The 18,132-nt window shown below is 41.0% G+C and overlaps 1 protein-coding gene across 2 annotated transcripts in view; it reads right to left on the bottom strand.

Annotated features, from left to right (window-relative positions):
• AFF3 (ALF transcription elongation factor 3) overlaps window positions 1-18,132 on the bottom strand; it is a 321,108-nt gene that overhangs the window by 66,735 nt on the left and 236,241 nt on the right. For both annotated transcript variants that reach the window (XM_060769769.2, XM_060769770.2), the window contains one exon: window positions 5,954-5,994. In XM_060769769.2, the coding sequence (XP_060625752.2) occupies window positions 5,954-5,994 (41 nt within the window). The remainder of the gene's footprint in view (window positions 1-5,953; window positions 5,995-18,132) is intronic.

Consider the following 18,132-nt stretch of genomic DNA (forward strand, 5'->3'; position numbering starts at 1 on the left):
ATAAAAGGCATTAATAACACAGTGGACTTCCTCCCCTTCTTAAGCCAAGGCATCTATCAGAATATTATATTATAAAGTACTTCTATTCTACTAGTTCTTCCAACTTCTGCTAAATATAAACAAATACAATTTTGATTTATTTTAATGCCCTTTGTTTATTATTATTATTATTATTATTATTATTATTATTATTATTATTTTATTTATTATTTATTATTTATTTATTTGATGCATTTATTAACCGCCATTCTCAGCCCTTTAGGGCGACTCATGGCGGTGTACACACATATAAAAGACAATTTACAAAGAGGCAATTACAACAACATATAAACTGCATAACAATTACAAAACTACACTAAAAATCCGCTTCGTCTCATAGTGGAATCATAACCAATCTCATATTCCTTGTTCCATTCCAGTCATCTTTACCACATTGTTATAGCACTTAATTAAATGCCTTCTCGAACAGCCATGTCTTGAGGCTTTTTCGGAAGGACATGAGGGAGGGCGCCTGTCTGATGTCTGCAGGGAGAGTGTTCCACAGCCGGGGGGCCACCACCGAGAAGGCCCTCTCCCTCGTCCCCACCAGACGTGCCTGTGAGGCAGGCGGGATCGAGAGAAGGGCCTCCCCAGACGATCTCAAGGTCCTCGTGGGCTCGTAGGCCAAGATGCGGTCCAAAAGGTATTTTGGGCCGGAACCGTTTAGGGCTTTGTAGGCCAAAACCAGCACCTTAAATTGGGTCCGGTAGCAAATCGGCAGCCAATGGAGCTGGGACAACAAGGGCGTTGTATGCTCCCTGCCACCCGCTCCAGTTAGTAACATGGCTGCCGCGCGCTGAACCAGCTGAAGCTTCCGGGCCGTCTTCAAGGGCAGCCCCACGTAGAGAGCGTTGCAGTAGTCAAGGCGGGATGTGACCAGAGTGTGTACCACCGTGGCCAAGTCAGACTTCCCGAGATACGGGCGCAGCTGGCGCACGAGCCTGAGCTGTGCAAATGCTCCCTTGGTCACCGCTGACACCTGGGGATCCAGGCTCAACGATGAGTCCAGGGTCACACCCAAGCTGCGAACCTGCGCCTTCAAGGGGAGTGCGACCCCATCCAGCACAGGCTGTAACCCTATACCCCGTTCGGCCTTGCGACTGACCAGGAGTACCTCTGTCTTGTCTGGATTTAATTTCAGTTTGTTCGCCCTCATCCAGACCGTTACAGCGGCCAGGCACCGGTTCAGGACCTCGGCAGCCTCCTTAGTAGCAGGTGGGAAGGAGTGACAGAGTTGGACATCATCTGCGTACAGATGACACCGCACCCCGAAACTCCGGATGATCTCACCCAGCGGCTTCATGTAGATATTAAACAGCATGGGGGACAGTATGGAACCCTGTGGAACCCCACAAGTCAAAGGTTGTGGTGTAGAACAGGAGTCCCCCAATAACACCTTCTGGGTGCAGCCCTCCAGGAATGACTGGAGCCACTGCAAAGCAATGCCCCCAAGGCCCATTTCCGCAAGGCGCCCCAGAAGGATACCGTGGTCGACGGCATCGAAGGCCGCTGAGAGGTCCAGGAGCACCAACAGGGACACACTCCCCCTGTCTAGCTCCCGGCGCAGATCATCCACTAAGGCGACCAAGACCGTCTCGGTACCATGTCCCGGTCTGAAACCAGACTGTGCTGGATCCAGATAATCCGTGTCTCTCAAGAATACCTGGAGTTGTGAGGCCACCACGCTTTCCATGACTTTGCCCAAGAAGGGGAGATTGGAAACAGGCCGAAAGTTGTCCAATTTAGTGGGGTCCAGTGATGGTTTCTTCAACAGCGGCTTTATAATAGCCTGTTTTAGGCTCGCTGGAATCTTGCCTTCCCGAAGGGAGGCATTCACCACCACTGTTACCCACTCAGCCAATCCCCCTCTGGCCTCCCTTGGAAGCCAGGATGGGCAGGGGTCTAGGATGGACGTGGTGGGCCTCATTCCTCCAAGTATCTTGTCCACATCCTCGGGTTTCACAAACTGAAAAGAATCCATCAAAATAGGACAAGCAGGTGCTCTTGTTACATCCTCGGAGACTGCATTTAACGCGGCGTCCAGCTCAGAACGGATCAAGGCGACTTTGTCTGCAAAGAACCGAGCAAATGCTTCACAGCGCGTGACCGAATTGTCAGGGCTCCCGCCTGAGGTGACGGGAGTTAAAAGACCTCTGACAATCCGAAACAACTCCGCCGGACGGTTCTTTGCAGACGCAATAGTGGCCGCAAAGAAGGTTTTCTTTGCGGCCTTTATTGCCACGGCATATGCCCTAAGAAAGGACACAAACCGTGCTCGATTTGACTCGCTCGGATCCGAGCGCCACACGCTCTCTAGTTCCCTGTATCTTACCAAAAGTGCTATTGATACAAACATTTGAACATTTTTACTAAAATTGTATTTTGTAATTTCATCCCTCCCCAATTCTTTCCCTTTCAATCTAGATTAATTTTACTATATTCCAACATTCTTTTCAATAGAATATCTTGTTATACTTCCCCTTTTAATTTAAATGTTCCATCTTTCCTCAACTCACCCTTTTTCATTTAAGAAGTTATTATTTTATTTTAATTCTTCTAGAGTTCTTTGTTTATCACAGTCTAGTCTCAATGCATGCCATTCTGAAAAATAGCAATATGCCCATTTAATTTTGACATGTTTCTCTCATCGAAATGGACTCTCAAAAAGTAAATACAGACTACAGGTTTTCTCTCTTGCTTTGCCTGTGTGTTTAGTAAAACTTGAAAACTTGAATATATTTTCCCCTGTGATATCTTATAGGATTCTTTTTTCCCCTTGGTCTGAAGATAAATTTGTATCCACCTGTTTGCTTTGGTCTTGTCTACATACACCATCTAATTATAGAAATCTGACTTTATTCCTTCTAGTTCAATTCATGTTGCTTCCTTATGAGTTGGGAATTCTTGATCGATCTGGTGCATTATATCATTTCTTTCTTCTTTTCCACTCTTGTTTTTCTTATTCTTATTTTTTTGGTTGTTATTAGGATTTGTTTAGATTCATTTATTATATCTTTCAGATTTTGCTTAATTGTGTTTTCTGTTTGAAAAAGCTTTTTTTTTAATTTCAGCAGCTTTTGCAAAATATGTAATTGTGATATTTTTGGACAATGAGAGCATCGATTGAAAGAGGATAATTACGGCTTTTCAACAAACTACCTAAGAGGTGACAATTTCAATAATACAGATAAGGTTACTGTAAGCTCAGGAGCTCATTATAAATCTTCCAGCCAAATTTAGTCAGATGTATTTTGGGAACCAACTTTTATGTTGATTTATAAAGACAATGAAGGTATGATTCTTGGAGCTTGGCCATCATATTTGCTGAGGCAGATCCACAGATTGGAGAGATGGCGGTCTGAGTCACTTGCCTTTTCTGTGTCTATTCATGAAACACTGAGACAAATTTTGGCATGTGGATAATTCCATTAATTTCTTATTATTCTAGGATATGTCTTTTACTAGTTTGGGGGCCTCAAAACCAACTTTTCTCAGCAGATTGCTTATTTCCCACCTCAAGCCTAAGTGAGAAGGTGAACTTTTGTTCTTTGACTGCTCTCTCAAGGTCTACCATCTTGATTCTAGCTGTTCATTTCTTATTCAAATGAACTCAAAGTTAACTGCAGTAAATTATAAGAGAGAAAAAATCTAAATATGCTGAAATTTGAAAGAATTATGCCCAAAATAAATATTTAGGAGAAAAATGTTTGATAATTTTCATTTCATCATCTGCAGTGGAAAAACAGTGTGAAAAAATAATATATTTGAAAAACTGCACAAAAATATGTATATCTGCAAAATAAAACCACATAAAATATGTATAACTGGGGAAAATGCAGTCTGATCAAATTGGATAGACTTCAGTTTGTAAGAGGTTGCCAAACAGATACTATATGGTCAACTCTCAAGAAATGGATTTCAGCATTCGAAGAGGGTTAGACTAGATGGATCTTGGTGTCACTTCAAATTCTACAGTTCTGTGATTCTATAATGGAACAAATCAGCAGCAGCAAAATGGGAATTTGAGTGATGTCAAATTTTTAGTTTGGGATGAACAATATGGCTGATGCAGTTTCCAGGCATGTCCTATCTTCTGGCATGTCCTATCACATGGGCTTTTGCTGCTTTCTGATGTCCTGTCCTAGTGCGACCACTTCTGCTTAACACAAGCAACCTCTTGTCCATTGCTTCACTGATGCAACATCCACCTCTACTATCCTCCTCCAGTATTTCAAATGCTGTGGTCACACTGGAGGAGTACAGTTAAAAAAAAAAACAACTTCCAGGGGCATCTATTTTCCTTTTCTTACTGTCCAGCAGACATAGACATAGCAAACATAGACACGTAACATGTATGTGCACAAACCCCAGCAATAATAGATGGTGATGGTGAAAGCAAGATAGTTTTGTGTTGCCCTATTTCAAATGCTAGCAGAGAAAAACTGGACTTTTTCTTCCTATTCTACGTCACATAAATTTATCACAAATGCTTTTATCTGCCAGTACCCTTCTCCCTCCACAAGATTGACTAAGATAGCTCAAAGCATTCATCTTTTGATAAGTTTGCAAAGACAGGTTATTTTCCCTATTTTTTTTTTAAAAAAAGAAAGCAAGAAAGAAGAGTCTGAACAGGATAGGAGTTGTCAGTAGAGGTGGGATATTTTTGATGGTCTCAGCCTTAGACCATAAAGAAATGTTATTCACCCATGCACAACATATAATTCATCCTAAGTGGCAGCAGACTCTGCTCTAGAGAAGCATTTGACTGAGCTGCCTTACAAAGTCAATTACTGCTCCTTCTCAGGGAGGCGGGAGGACTTTGGGCCAGAAGGGTTGCGATGCCTGCCAAGAAGGCATGGGGAAATTTGCTTTGTGTCAACCTGCATGACACAGTATCTCATTTGTGGATAAATATAAATCTAGCAGGCTGGTCTGTGTGTGTGTGTGTGTGTTTGCAAAAGGGGCGCTATAAAATATACCTTCCAACAACAACATTCCCATTTCTAAGCCTGATTTTATAATCATGACAGTGTTAGAAGGCTTTTACAATTCCAGCAATTCCATTTCCATCAAGAATTTCTTGAATATAAAGCTACTTAGGGACTCGCAACCTCATTTCTGTTTGCTTTACTAAAGGAAATGATGGAACACCTCATAGATTTGAGAAGTTTTGCCTAAGTAAAGATAGCAATATTGGAGTAATTAATTTAACACAAGTATTACCATCTGAGCAATTATGAGATGGAGCAAAGGAAGGTGAACAAATCTTATATTAAATGGAATTTTAAAACTCACAATTTTTTGTGAGGAGGCAATTTGGTTAGTGATTTTTAAGTTTTTAATATGTATTAATTTTAATTCAGTGGATTTTAAGCTTAATGTTGTATGTGTTTAAGACATTGAATAATTGCCATATGTAAACCGCCTTTAGTCCACCTTGGGGTAGAGAAAGGTGGGGTATAAATAAGGTAAATAAAAAAAATAAAAAAATAAAAAATATCTCCAATTAAAAATAAAATTAAATTAAATGAAAAAGTCAAAAGAAGCACATTTTGAAATAAGTGACATATTTCGTGTTGAAAAACGAGTGTAAACAAACATATCTCAAACAAATGCTAAACTCCAAAATTTACTGCACCATTCATGCAGTTTCACAGGTCTCATTTCATGCCGCAACTAGGGATTCTGAATACTCCATATGAAATACAGGCAAGATGATGCTTTTTTTTTTTTTTTTTTTTTTTTGCAGTAATAAACTCCACGCATGCATGACAAATCCAAGCATGCAAAATGTTTAACATCCCAGTTCGGAGATACTTTGGGGACAAAATCCGATTATGAGTTATGTGCCACAATAAATAGGGCTCAGCGTTTCATAAAGCAATTTATAGTTCATAAAAATGACAAAATGTACCTGTCAGAGAGAACCCGGAGAGCAGATCTCTGTGCTGCCTGCTGGAAGGAAGGGCAGAGATGTTTATTTTATACTATGACTTTTAAAATATCAGCTCAATCAACACTTAAAAAAATGTGTCACATGCATTCTTGTCACGTGTCCAAATTTTAAAGCATTAACAAGTAGCAGCCAGCCCATATTCATATGGATATTTTCCATCTACAGCATGTAATAACACTTTCTTAAGTATGCTATAAAACCAGAGAACTGTTAAAGCACTGCACAGACCTTTAAATCTGAATGATCCAATTCAGAAGCTTTTTAAAAACCCTTGCAGGAATTAAATTCTTTTTCAGTATTTCCTTTACCATTAGGCTCCTCCCATTCTTCCATAAAAAGAGACATCACGGATTGGGGTCCTTGGATTCATCTGCAGATATAGAATTGTTCATTTTGCAAACTGCGAAAGAAGTATTGCAGGACAGGATTTCTAAGGCACCGCTGTGATTTGTTGCTGGCAAGTTTTGACTATACGGAGCTCAGATGAATGAGCTATTGATATACTTTGCCTCTTAGTTGTTGCCAAATGAAGGTGGCATGTTAGTGTGCTGATGTGTTAACCTGCGAAATAATAACGACAGCCTCTCAAATTTAATAGGACATCCAGGTTTCATCAAGTAAAGTACTTCCCATTTCTTTATTATCCTTTGCTGACACAAATTTCATAAAAAGGACTGACATGGATGGCTTCACTTCAGTAACTAACTGGATATCCCTAACATTGTAATCATTTCGGCTATAATTTTTGCACCAGCTTTAACCTCATACATTCTAGAATCTTTCCATCTCACTTTGGAATACATACTTATAAAGAAGTGTAACATTAAACATTATAGACAAAGATGAATAGTAGCCGTTTATTGTATTTACTTCTTTGTTATATACGAGGGTTGAATGAAAAGTAATACCTCCACCTTTGTTACTTGGGTTTGGATGGAAATATTTTAATAAATCAAATGCAGAAATAATCCTTAGAATATGCTCTTTTACTGCCACTATTCAATTTTCCACATGATCACCAAACAACTGGATACATTTCTGCCACTAATGAACAAGTTTTTGGTCGCCTTGGTGGATGACCTCCGCAGGGAGATGGACAGGGGGAGTGTGGCCCTGCTGTTTCTCTTGGACATCTCAGCGGCTTTCAATACCATCAACCATGGTATCCTTCTGGGCCAGCTCTCCAGGATGGGTCTCGGGGGCACAGCTCTGTCATGGCTCCGGTCCTTCCTGAAGGGTCGTGAAGCTGGGGGACACCTGCTCGGACCCCTGGTCTTTGACCTGTGGGGTCCTGCAAGGTTCCATTCTGTCCCCCATGCTTTTTAACATCTACATGAAACCGCTGGGAGAGGTCATCCGGAGTTTTGGAGTTCGGTGCCATCTCTATGCGGATGACACCCAATTCTATGACTCCTTTCCACCTAATTCCAAAGAAGCCCCTTGGGTACTGGATGAGTGCCTGACCGCTGTGACGATCTGGATGAGGATGAATAAGCTGAGGATCAATCCTGACAAGACAGAGGTCCTCCAGGTCAATCGTAGGCTGGATCGAGGTATAGGGTGGCAACCTGTGCTTGACTGGTTGCACTCCCCCTGAAGCCACAGGTCTGCAGCCTGGGTGTCCTCTTAGATTCAGCGCTAACGCGATGGCTGGGAGGGCCTTCGCACAATTGAAGCTCATGCGCCAGTTGCGACCGTACCTCGTGAAGTCGGATTTGGCCATGGTGGTCCACACCTTAGTTACCTGTAGATTAGACTATTGCAATGCGCTCTACGTGGGGCTGCCCTTGAAGCCAGCCCGGAAATTACAACTGATCCAACGGGCAGCAGCCAGATTACTAACTGGAGCAACTTACAGGGAGAGGTCAATCCTCCTGTTTGAGGAGCTCCACTGGCTGCCATTTATTTTCTGGTCCCAATTCAAGCTGTAGGTTTTGACCTACAAAGCCCTGAATGGTTTGGGACCCGCCTACCTGTGTGACCGCATTTCCATCTACGAACCCACGTGACCTCTACGATCTTCTGGAGAGGCCCTTCTCTCATTCCCGCCCTCATCGCAAGTGTGACTTGTGGTGGCCCCTTGACTTTGGAATTCGCTCCCCAGAGATATTAGGCAAGCTCCCACCCTGGCAATATTTAGGAGGAGCCTGAAAACTTGGCTGTTCCAATGTGCCTTCAATAGCTGAATGTAAGATAATCCCTGACCAAACACTGCATACAATGCCCTCAGAAGAACTTTATTTTCTGGTTGTGCAATTAAATCCTATCTCATCTCCCGGATCCCCTCCCTGATATTTTACATTGCTCTATCTCCCAGTGTTTTAAAATTTTTAATCTTTGAATTTGGTCCTGCCCATGCTGATTATTTTAGTGCCTTAATGGTTCGATTTTATATTGTTGTGTTTCTTATTTGCATTGGTTTTGTATTTTAGGTTATTTTATTTTCTGATTTTCTGTTGTGTTTTTGTGTTATTCTGTGTTTATTGCATTGTTGGGCATGGCCTCATGTAAGCTGCCCCAAGTCCCATTGGGGAGATGGTGGCGGGGTATAAATAAAGATGATGATGATGATGATGATGATGATGATGATTATTATTATTAGTTTTCTGAAGCCATCATGGAAGAAATCGACACTCTGTTTTCGCGACCCATTGTGCACAGATCTTCTGATAGCCAAGCAAAGCAATAATGTGACCTACATGTTCTTATGAAATGCCGATTATGCTGGAAATTTCTCTCTGCGTGATACGACAATCGTCCTGAATCAATTTGTCAACCTTGCACTTGTGAAACTCAGTGGTTGCTGTCACAGGACGTCCAACTCTTTGTTTGTCACACAAGTCTGATGTTCCTACCTCAACATCTTAAACTTACTCGCCCAATAATGCACAGTACTCACATCAACACAATCACCATAAACAGCTTGCATTCTCTGATAAATCTCCTTTGGGATGACACCTTCTGCTGTCAAGAATTAAATGACTGCATGTTGCTTAAGTCTCTCTTTAACAACACAACCAATCAATGCTAAGGCATTGGTGGCTTCCCACCAAAATGGAACTATAAAGGAGAGTCTACTGAACAAGCCAGTTCCTGCCGCGTACCAGTACTGCCATCTGTTGAGGAGTTACGAAGGTGGAGGCATTACTTTTCATTCAACCCTTGTATGTACTATACATTAAAAGCACATCATAGCCAGATCTGGTCAATCTCCTCCCGTTTTATTGTCTTCTGTGATGGAGGGGTCAGGCACAATATTATCCAGTGAGTTTCAAGGCTGAAAAAATTTAAACACCTATATTGTGGTCCAACACAACCTGGTCCCAACTCTATGTAACAAATACCCAGGCCTGCACATTGCTAATTCTGATGGCAAAGTATGTAATCGTAGCTTGTGTGATCTATTAGCCACACAAGAAAGTGATGAGATTTTATTTTGTCAGAATTGTCCTGGAGGAGAGCTTTGTATCAACTCTGTAATTAACTGGGTAAGTTATTACTTCTTTTTTTTCCCAGTGATGCATCTCAATTCCCTAGATTCTTCAATTTATGTGAAAGATGTATACTTTACTGAATTAGATCATTAGAATTTGTTAGGATGAGTGTCTCCCCCTCTGTCACACTGAAGAAAACAAGCAGATTGCTGTCTCAGGAGAAGAAATTTAAGAATGGAAGGAAATGCATTCTATGGCACTCTGGTTAGGTATAAGGTTTTCCCCTGACATTAAGTCCAGTCGTGTCTGACTCTGGGGTGGGGGTGGGGTGTGTGTGTTCATCTCCATTTCTAAGCCGAAGAGCCGGTATTGTCCATAGACACCTCCAAGATCATGTGGCTGTCATGACTGCATGGAACGCCGTTACCTTACCACTGGAGCAGTACCTATTGATCTACTCACATCTGCATGTTTTCGAACTGCTAGGTTGGCAGGAGCTGGGGCTAATAGCAGGAGCTCACCTCGCTCCCTGGATTCAAACCTGTGATATTTAGGTAAGCAAGTTCAGCAGCTCAGAAGTTTACCCACTGTGCCACCGGGGAAGGCTTATGTATGTGGCTTATTTGGGAAGATTGCAGAGAGAGGAGCAGATAGAATTATCCGGAGATGAGGTCACAGAAAGTGTTGTGTTTGGGAGAGAAGAACAGAAATGTTGAAAAGAAGTCAATCATTAGAGTGGAATGAGGGTAGGGTGGAGGAACCAAAGCCATCAAGCAGACACAGACTTTTCAAAATCTCAGACCTTTTAAAGCCTGATGTTCTTTATATGGTTTCTATAAAAATACATTATTTGGGGTTTCTTGAGTGTGCGTGTGAAGATACATTGGTTGTCTTCGGTAATTCCCCCTCTCCTATGGATTATATTCTAAATTGGTTGGAGTAAACTGAAATTAGGTAATCCCTTGGTAGTCTTGCTCATATGGATAATTTATTATTATTTATTTGCGGTATTTGTATACCGCCCTTCTCAACCCTGAAGGGGATTCTGGGTGGTTCACAGTGATTAAATGAAAATTTTAAATAATTGAATGAAAAGTTTTCCTGAAACTCATTCCCCAGTTTTTTCCTCCCATTCTCCATTTCCACCCTGCTTTTTATCCATATCTTCTCTTTCTTATATCTCTCTTTCATTTTCTTCTATTTTTCATCTTCTTTTAATTATAACATACAATTAAGGCAAGATGAGTGCAGAGAACAATGTGTTTGTGACATAGCTAAAGATTAAAACAGCAGATGCTGCAAAAGGAATTTGGGATCCCTGGCTTCTTATGCTTGGGAAGTTGCTTTTGCAGACCATTTTTCATGATTAGGAATGGGAAGTCGGTAAAGATTCAGGGATAGAAAAAATTATTCTGCATATGCTCAGAGAATCAAAATTGTTGTATTGAGAATGTCTTTAATTGGTCAGCTTAACTGACCAAACCTTGTAGCTATCCACCTGATGTTGTATTTGCAGTAGACATCCCTCTAATTGAAATAAATCATTTAAATAAACCAGGCACTTGAAAAGTGATGTAAATGTATGTGTGTTGGTGGGAGTGGAAAGAAAAAAAGAGATGCAAGTTGAACTGGAGAGTTTGTAAATTAAAACTCCAGCTGGGTTCTGGGACAGCATTCCCCAACCTGAGAGCTACCAGATGTATTGGGCTCCCACCACTCCAAGACAATAATCAGACTTTGGGTTTTACAATACATTTGAGTGGGGAAATCTAGGTTGGAGGAAAGCAGGTTTAAAAAGAGGGAAAAGAGCCATTTGGAAGGTGCCAGTAATAAAATATGATTCTGCAAGATTACTGAGGGCTTCATCCATTCTCTGTGAATCCAATGGTCTGGCCTAGCAATGTAAATTATTGCAAATATTAATGTTTGTGACAGTGAATTAATTTTCTAATTTCTAACATTTGCATTATTGAATTAATTTTCAAATCTAACATTGCAAGCTCTAATCCTGGAGAACAGGTGTCCTGATTTCCTACAGACAATTCTTATAGTGAAGTATTACAATACACCACAGATTTGAAATGGAAGCACGGGCAGCTGCCGCATAAACATTTCATAGAACTGAAGAGTTGGAAAAAACCTTGGGAATCTGCTTCCCAACCCCCTGCTCAGTATAGGCTCTGCAAGTTTAATAAGCTAATTTGTCTTCTGCCCACAAGCTCTTCCAACATCTGGGGATGTGATACATTTGGCTCTTGAGGCTCATTTACACAAGTTAGGTGCTCTCTAACCATGTCCTCACCTACACTCAGCTGCAAATCCTTTCTTACACAATTTCTTCCGCTTTTGCCAGGCTGAACACAAATCCCTGTCTCAAAGAAGAATAGGAGAGAATAAAGAGTTGAATATTGTACTTACTTCTATTTTTCTTCACTAGTTAAAATTCACTCTCTTCACTAACCAGCAACTTTCTTGCTCTTAATAAAGTCAAAATATATAGTTTTGATTTTTAGCTTCCTATGCAAGCTTCTACCCATCCTATTTGCATCGTATTAACCCAGTGTTTCTCAACCTGGGGGTCGGGATCCGGGGGGGGGGGGTTGCGAGGGGGGTTTCAGAGGGGTTGCCAAAGATCAGCAGAAAACACTTATTTCTGATGGTCTTAGGAACTCTTACGGCAGAGAAGGCTGAAGATCTCTCTGCCTGTCCTTCTCTTCCGTTTTGGTGTTGGTGAATTACAACTCCCAGAATTCAAAAACAGCCCCCCTCAACCACACCAGTATTCAATATTGACCATGTAGGTAATGTGCAAAGTTTGGTGCACATCCATTGTGGCCTGAGTGCTTTTTGATTGTAAGTTAACTATAAATCCCAGCAACCACAACTCCCAAATACCAAAGTCTATTTTCTCCAAACTCCACCAGGGTTCATGTTTGAGCATATTGAGTATTCATGCCAAGTTGTGTCCAGGTCTATCATTGTTTGCGTTCAACCCCACCACTATTCAAATTTGAGAGTATCAGGTATTTGTGCCAAATTTGGTCCAGTGAATGAAAATACATCCTGCATATCAGATGTTTACATTACAGTTCATAACAGTAACATAACTGCAGTTACGAAGTAGCAATGAAAATAATTTTATGGTTGGGGGCAGGGCCGGCCCTAGGTAATTTTCAAGTGTAAGCAAACAGTATTTTGCCCCCCCCCCCCCCGCCAACCAATAACTGGAAAATAAAAGGTAGAAGGTGTTGTTTTTCAAAACTACCTTGTCATTTGCCATCCTCAAGGTGTTGGCGACCAACGGATTCATTTGTATTATTATTTCCAAGCCACCTTGTCCTTTGGCATTTTGAAGGTGCTGGCAACCAATGGGCAATGCCGCCTTTCCTGGGATTTTCTCCCTCACTGTGTGAGGCAGGGTGGGAGGGGGGGGGTTGTGAGAGAGTCTCAGAGCAAGACTCCCTTTCTCAGGGTTCCCCGGGGCCAGCAGGGGAGAGGGGAAGGGGCACAGAGCAGAGAGCGAGGGTCTTTGTTCTGCCCCCGCCTCCCTCGCTCTTGCCTTTGCTTCGCCTGCCCTGCTGCTGGAGCTATGGAATAACTCCAAACTTTTCTTGAGCATATTTATTGTACCCAAATGACTATGCTGCTTTTCCACACTCTTTGCTAATCCAAATTTCAACACAGCATGGTTCCTTTCCCACAAAATCTCTCCCATTTTCATTTATAAAACAGTTTATTTCTGTTGATCAGAATTAAGTCAAGGACCCCTGTTTCAACCCTATGATTTCAATACCATGGCTGTATCCTATGAATTTCTGGGATTTCTAGTTTGGCGAGGCACAAGTGGAGCGCATTGGGTGAGAATTCTAAGTACCATACCTTTCCCTAAACTGCAACAATGGCTGTTAAAGTGGAATAATAGTGAAATGGCCTCAGGGCAGCAAATTCTCTTTTTTCATTCCCTCATCTTTGTAACAGATGAAGGCATTCAAACAAGAAAAAAACCCCTCAGTAACATTCAATTCTTAGCAGAATTAGATCTCCAACAAATGTGAGGGTAGTTGAAATCCTCCATTATAACGATTGCTTGCTTCTGTGAAATTTTTATCTCTTCTAGGAAAAGCACCATCCATATTAATGGCTTCTGGCTGGCTGAGTGGTACTCACAAAATAATGTCTCTCTTGTTCTTACAAGATTATACTTATTATCTTGCCTTAGGATCTGAACATCACTCTAGAAAGGAGGATACTAGCGTCTCATCTAGAAGGAGTCCTTAAAATTGAGGTGGGGCTTCTTTTCTTTAAAAAAAGAATTTATTTATAAAAACATTTACATCCTGTCTTTGAGTACCTCCTACATATGGTAAGTGCCCTTAATGTGGTTTAATGTCGAGATAAATTATTTTAATGTTTATGTATGTGCAGTCTATTTATGTCCCGGCATTGAACACCCTGAGTTCCCCTTGGGGTGAGAAGGGCGGAATATAAATGTTTTAAATAAATATAACAGTAACACAAAATACAAGAAAGAAAAATGAGACCGTAGAAACAAACAAAAGATAGCACAATTAACAGACAAAACCCACTGATAACCTGGCAAAATATATATTGGCTTCACTACCCACCTTAAAAAAACCACTAGAAGGTATTAACTATGATGAGCATTACAATTATTAAAAGCAGAAATGATTACATTGTAAAACCCACAACATACTTGTGCTGTGATGGGTCTGGGTTAGAATCCCTGCATAATTTCCCTTGATAAGGGAAAGACAATGATAGATTAGGGAGTAAAAGATATGTATGTTCAGAATGTTAGTTTTCATGCTGGTGGATATCTGCCTCAACCTTTATATCTCACCATAAAATTTACCTGTCTGCTTTTATAATGATATAATAATAATAACTATTGTCGAAGGCTTTCATGGCTGGAATCACTAAGTTCTTGTGGGTTTTTTCGGGCTATATGGCCATGTTCTAGAGGCATTTCTCCTGACGTTTCGCCTGCATCTATGGCAAGCATCCTTAGAGGTGAGGTCTGTTGGAGCTGGGAAAAGGGTTTATATATCTGTGGAATGACCAGGGTGAGACAAAGGACTTTTGTCAGTTGGGCTAGGTGTGAATATTTCAACTGACTACCTTGATTAGCATACAATGGGCTGACTGTGCCTGGAGCAAACTCTTCTTGAAAGGTAATTAGATGTCCCTGCCTGTTTCCTCTCTGCTGTTTTGGCTGTTGCAATTTTAGAATTTTTTAATACTGGTAGCCAGATCTTGTTCATTTTCATGGTTTCCTCCTTTCTGTTGAAATTGTCCACATGTTTGTGTATTTCAATGGCTTCTCTGTGTAGTCTGACATGGTGGTTGTGAGAGTGGTCCAGCATTTTTGTGTTCTCAAATAAAATGCTGTGTCCAGGTTGGTTCATCAGGTGCTCTGCTATGACTGATTTCTCTGGCTGAAGTAGTCTGCAGTGCCTTTCATGTTCCTTGATGCGTGTCTGGGCTCTGCGTTTGGTGGTCCCTATGTAGACTTGTCCACAGCTGCATGGTACACGGTAGACTCCTGCAGAGGTGAGAGGATCCCTCTTGTCCTTTGCTGAACGTAGCATTTGCTGGATTTTCTTAGTAGGTCTGTAGATTGTTTGTATGTTGTGTTTCCTCATCAGCTTCCCTATGCAGTCAGTGGTTCCCTTGATGTATGGCAGGAACACTTTTCCTCTGGGTGGATCTTCATCTTTACTCTCGTGGCTTGTTCTTGGTCTTGCAGCTCTTCTGATGTCTGAGGTGGAGTATCCATTGGCCTGTAGAGTCCAGTTGAGGTGGTTCAGTTCATCTTGAAGGAGGTGGGGTTCACAGATCCTTTTTGCATGGTCTGCCAAGGCTTTAATGGTGCTTCTTTTTTTACTTGGGTGATGGTTGGAGTTTTTATGTAGATATCTATCTGTGTGTGTGGGTTTTCTGTAAACGGTGTGACCCAATTGTTGATCTGGTTTACGGATGGCTAGGACATCTAGAAAAGGAAGACTGCAAATGCTACGTTCAGCAAAGGACAAGAGGGATCCTCTCACCTCTGCAAGAGTTTACCGTGTACCATGCAGCTGTGGACAAGTCTACATAGGGACCACCAAACGCAGCGCCCAAACAAGAATCAAGGAACATGAAAGGCACTGCAGACTACTTCAGCCAGAGAAATCAGTCATAGCAGAGCACCTGATGAACCAACCTGGACACAGCATTTTATTTGAGAACACAAAAATGCTGGACCACTCTCACAACCACCATGTCAGACTACACAGAGAAGCCATTGAAATACACAAACATGTGGACAATTTCAACAGAAAGGAGGAAACCATGAAAATGAACAAGATCTGGCTACCAGTATTAAAAGATTCTAAAATTGCAACAGCCAAAACAGCAGAGAGGAAACAGGCAGGGACATCTAATTACCTTTCAAGAAGAGTTTGCTCCAGGCACAGTCAGCCCATTGTATGCTAATCAAGGTAGTCAGTTGAAATATTCACACCTAGCCCAACTGACAAAAGTCCTTTGTCTCACCCTGGTCATTCCACAGATATATAAACCCTTTTCCCAGCTCCAACAGACCTCACCTCTAAGGATGCTTGCCATAGATGCAGGCGAAACGTCAGGAGAAATGCCTCTAGAACATGGCCATATAGCCCGAAAAAACCCACAAGAACTTAGTGATTCCAGCCATGAAAGCCTTCGACAATAGTTATTATTATTATATCATTATAAAAGCAGACAGGTAAATTTTATGGTGAGATATAAAGGTTGAGGCAGATATCCACCAGCATGAAAACTAACATTTTGAACATGCATATCTTTTACTCCCTAATCTATCATTGTCTTTCCCTTATCAAGGGAAATTATGCAGGGATTCTAACCCAGACCCATCACAGCACAACTATGTTGTGGGTTTTACAATGTAATCATTTCTGCTTTTAATAATTGTAATGCTCATCATAGTTAATACCTTCTAGTGGTTTTTTTAAGGTGGGTAGTGAAGCCAATATATATTTTGCCAGGTTATCAGTGGGTTTTGTCTGTTAATTGTGCTATCTTTTGTTTGTTTCTACGGTCTCATTTTTCTTTCTTGTATTTTGTGTTACTGTTATATTTATTTAAAACATTTATATTCCGCCCTTCTCACCCCAAGGGGAACTCAGGGTGTTCAATGCCGGGACATAAATAGACTGCACATACATAAACATTAAAATAATTTATCTCGACATTAAACCACATTAAGGGCACTTACCATATGTAGGATTGTGGCTCAGCTGGCTGAGTGTCAGCTGTATTAAGATCACTCTGACCAAAAGGTCATGAGTTCGAGGCCAGCCCGGACTGGAGTGGGTGTCCAGCCATTGTGTAGCCCATTGTCGACCTTTGCAACCCGAAAGACAGTTGCATCTGTCAAGTAGGAAAATAAGGTACCACCTTAAAGTGTGGGAGGCTGAATTTAACTAATTTATGAGGCCATAAAGAAAGAAGACTCCGGGGAATGTGGAATGCGGAAGAACTTCATCGGTGTCGCTGATGGACGATGAAAAGCAGCAGCTCCCCTGGCGGCCAGAAAAACGTTAAATAGCCTTGGTGTATTTGTCCGTATTCGTTGTCTGTCAAACTGGCATTGAATGTTTGCCATATATGTGTTTACTGTAATCTGCCCTGAGTCCCCTGCGGGGTGAGAAGGGCGGAATATAAGAACTGTAAATAAATAAATAAATAAATAGGAGGTACTCAAAGACAGGATGTAAATGTTTTTATAAATAAATTCTTTTTTTAAAGAAAAGAAGCCCCACCTCAATTTTAAGGACTCCTTCTAGATGAGACGCTAGTATCCTCCTTTCCCAGTTCCAACAGACCTCACCTCTGAGGATGCTTGCCATAGATGCAGGCGAAACGTCAGGAGAAATGCCTCTAGAACATGGCCATATAGCCCAAAAAACCCCACAAGAACTTAATAATAACTATTATTAATAATATTATTATTATCATTATGTCCACTTAAAAGTCCAAGCCAAGTCCACACCAATCACACAAATTATTATTATTATTATTATTATTATTATTATTATTATTATTATTATTCTGACACAAAAACACAGTATGACACAGCAAATGAGATATATATGCTGGATTTCGTATCACAAAATCACAAGTTGAACAATTCCCAAGTGTTTAGGACTGTGTGATGTATTTTTGAATATTATTATAATTTGAAACACAACAAGATGAGTCCACAGCAAACAAGATCACTCTGCTGGTTGTGGTATTGGATCACATGTCGGACACTTCCCAAGTGTCTAGGACTGTGTAATGTATCAACAAATAATGCAGTGAATAATGTGTGCCATTATTATTGTTATTGTTGTTGTTGTTGTTGTTGTTATTATTATTATTATTAGTAGTAGTAGTAGTAGTAGTATTTTTATTAGTATTAGATTTATGCGAGGTCAGCCCAGGCCTTCAAATGGACATCATTTTCTCCTTTTAAAAAAACCGGAAATGTATCATAAGATTACTAAAAGTCAACATGGAATTCTCAAAAACAGGTTATGCCAGACTAATCTTATCTCTTTTTTTCAATAGGGTTACAAGCTTGGTAGATGCAGGGGATGCTGTGGATGCAGCATATCTTGATTTCAGTAAGGCCTTTGTCAAGGTGTTGTCCCCCCCCCC

Source organism: Anolis sagrei, chromosome 3 (assembly GCF_037176765.1).
Source record: "Anolis sagrei isolate rAnoSag1 chromosome 3, rAnoSag1.mat, whole genome shotgun sequence".
NCBI classification, from domain to species: Eukaryota; Metazoa; Chordata; class Lepidosauria; order Squamata; family Dactyloidae; genus Anolis; species Anolis sagrei.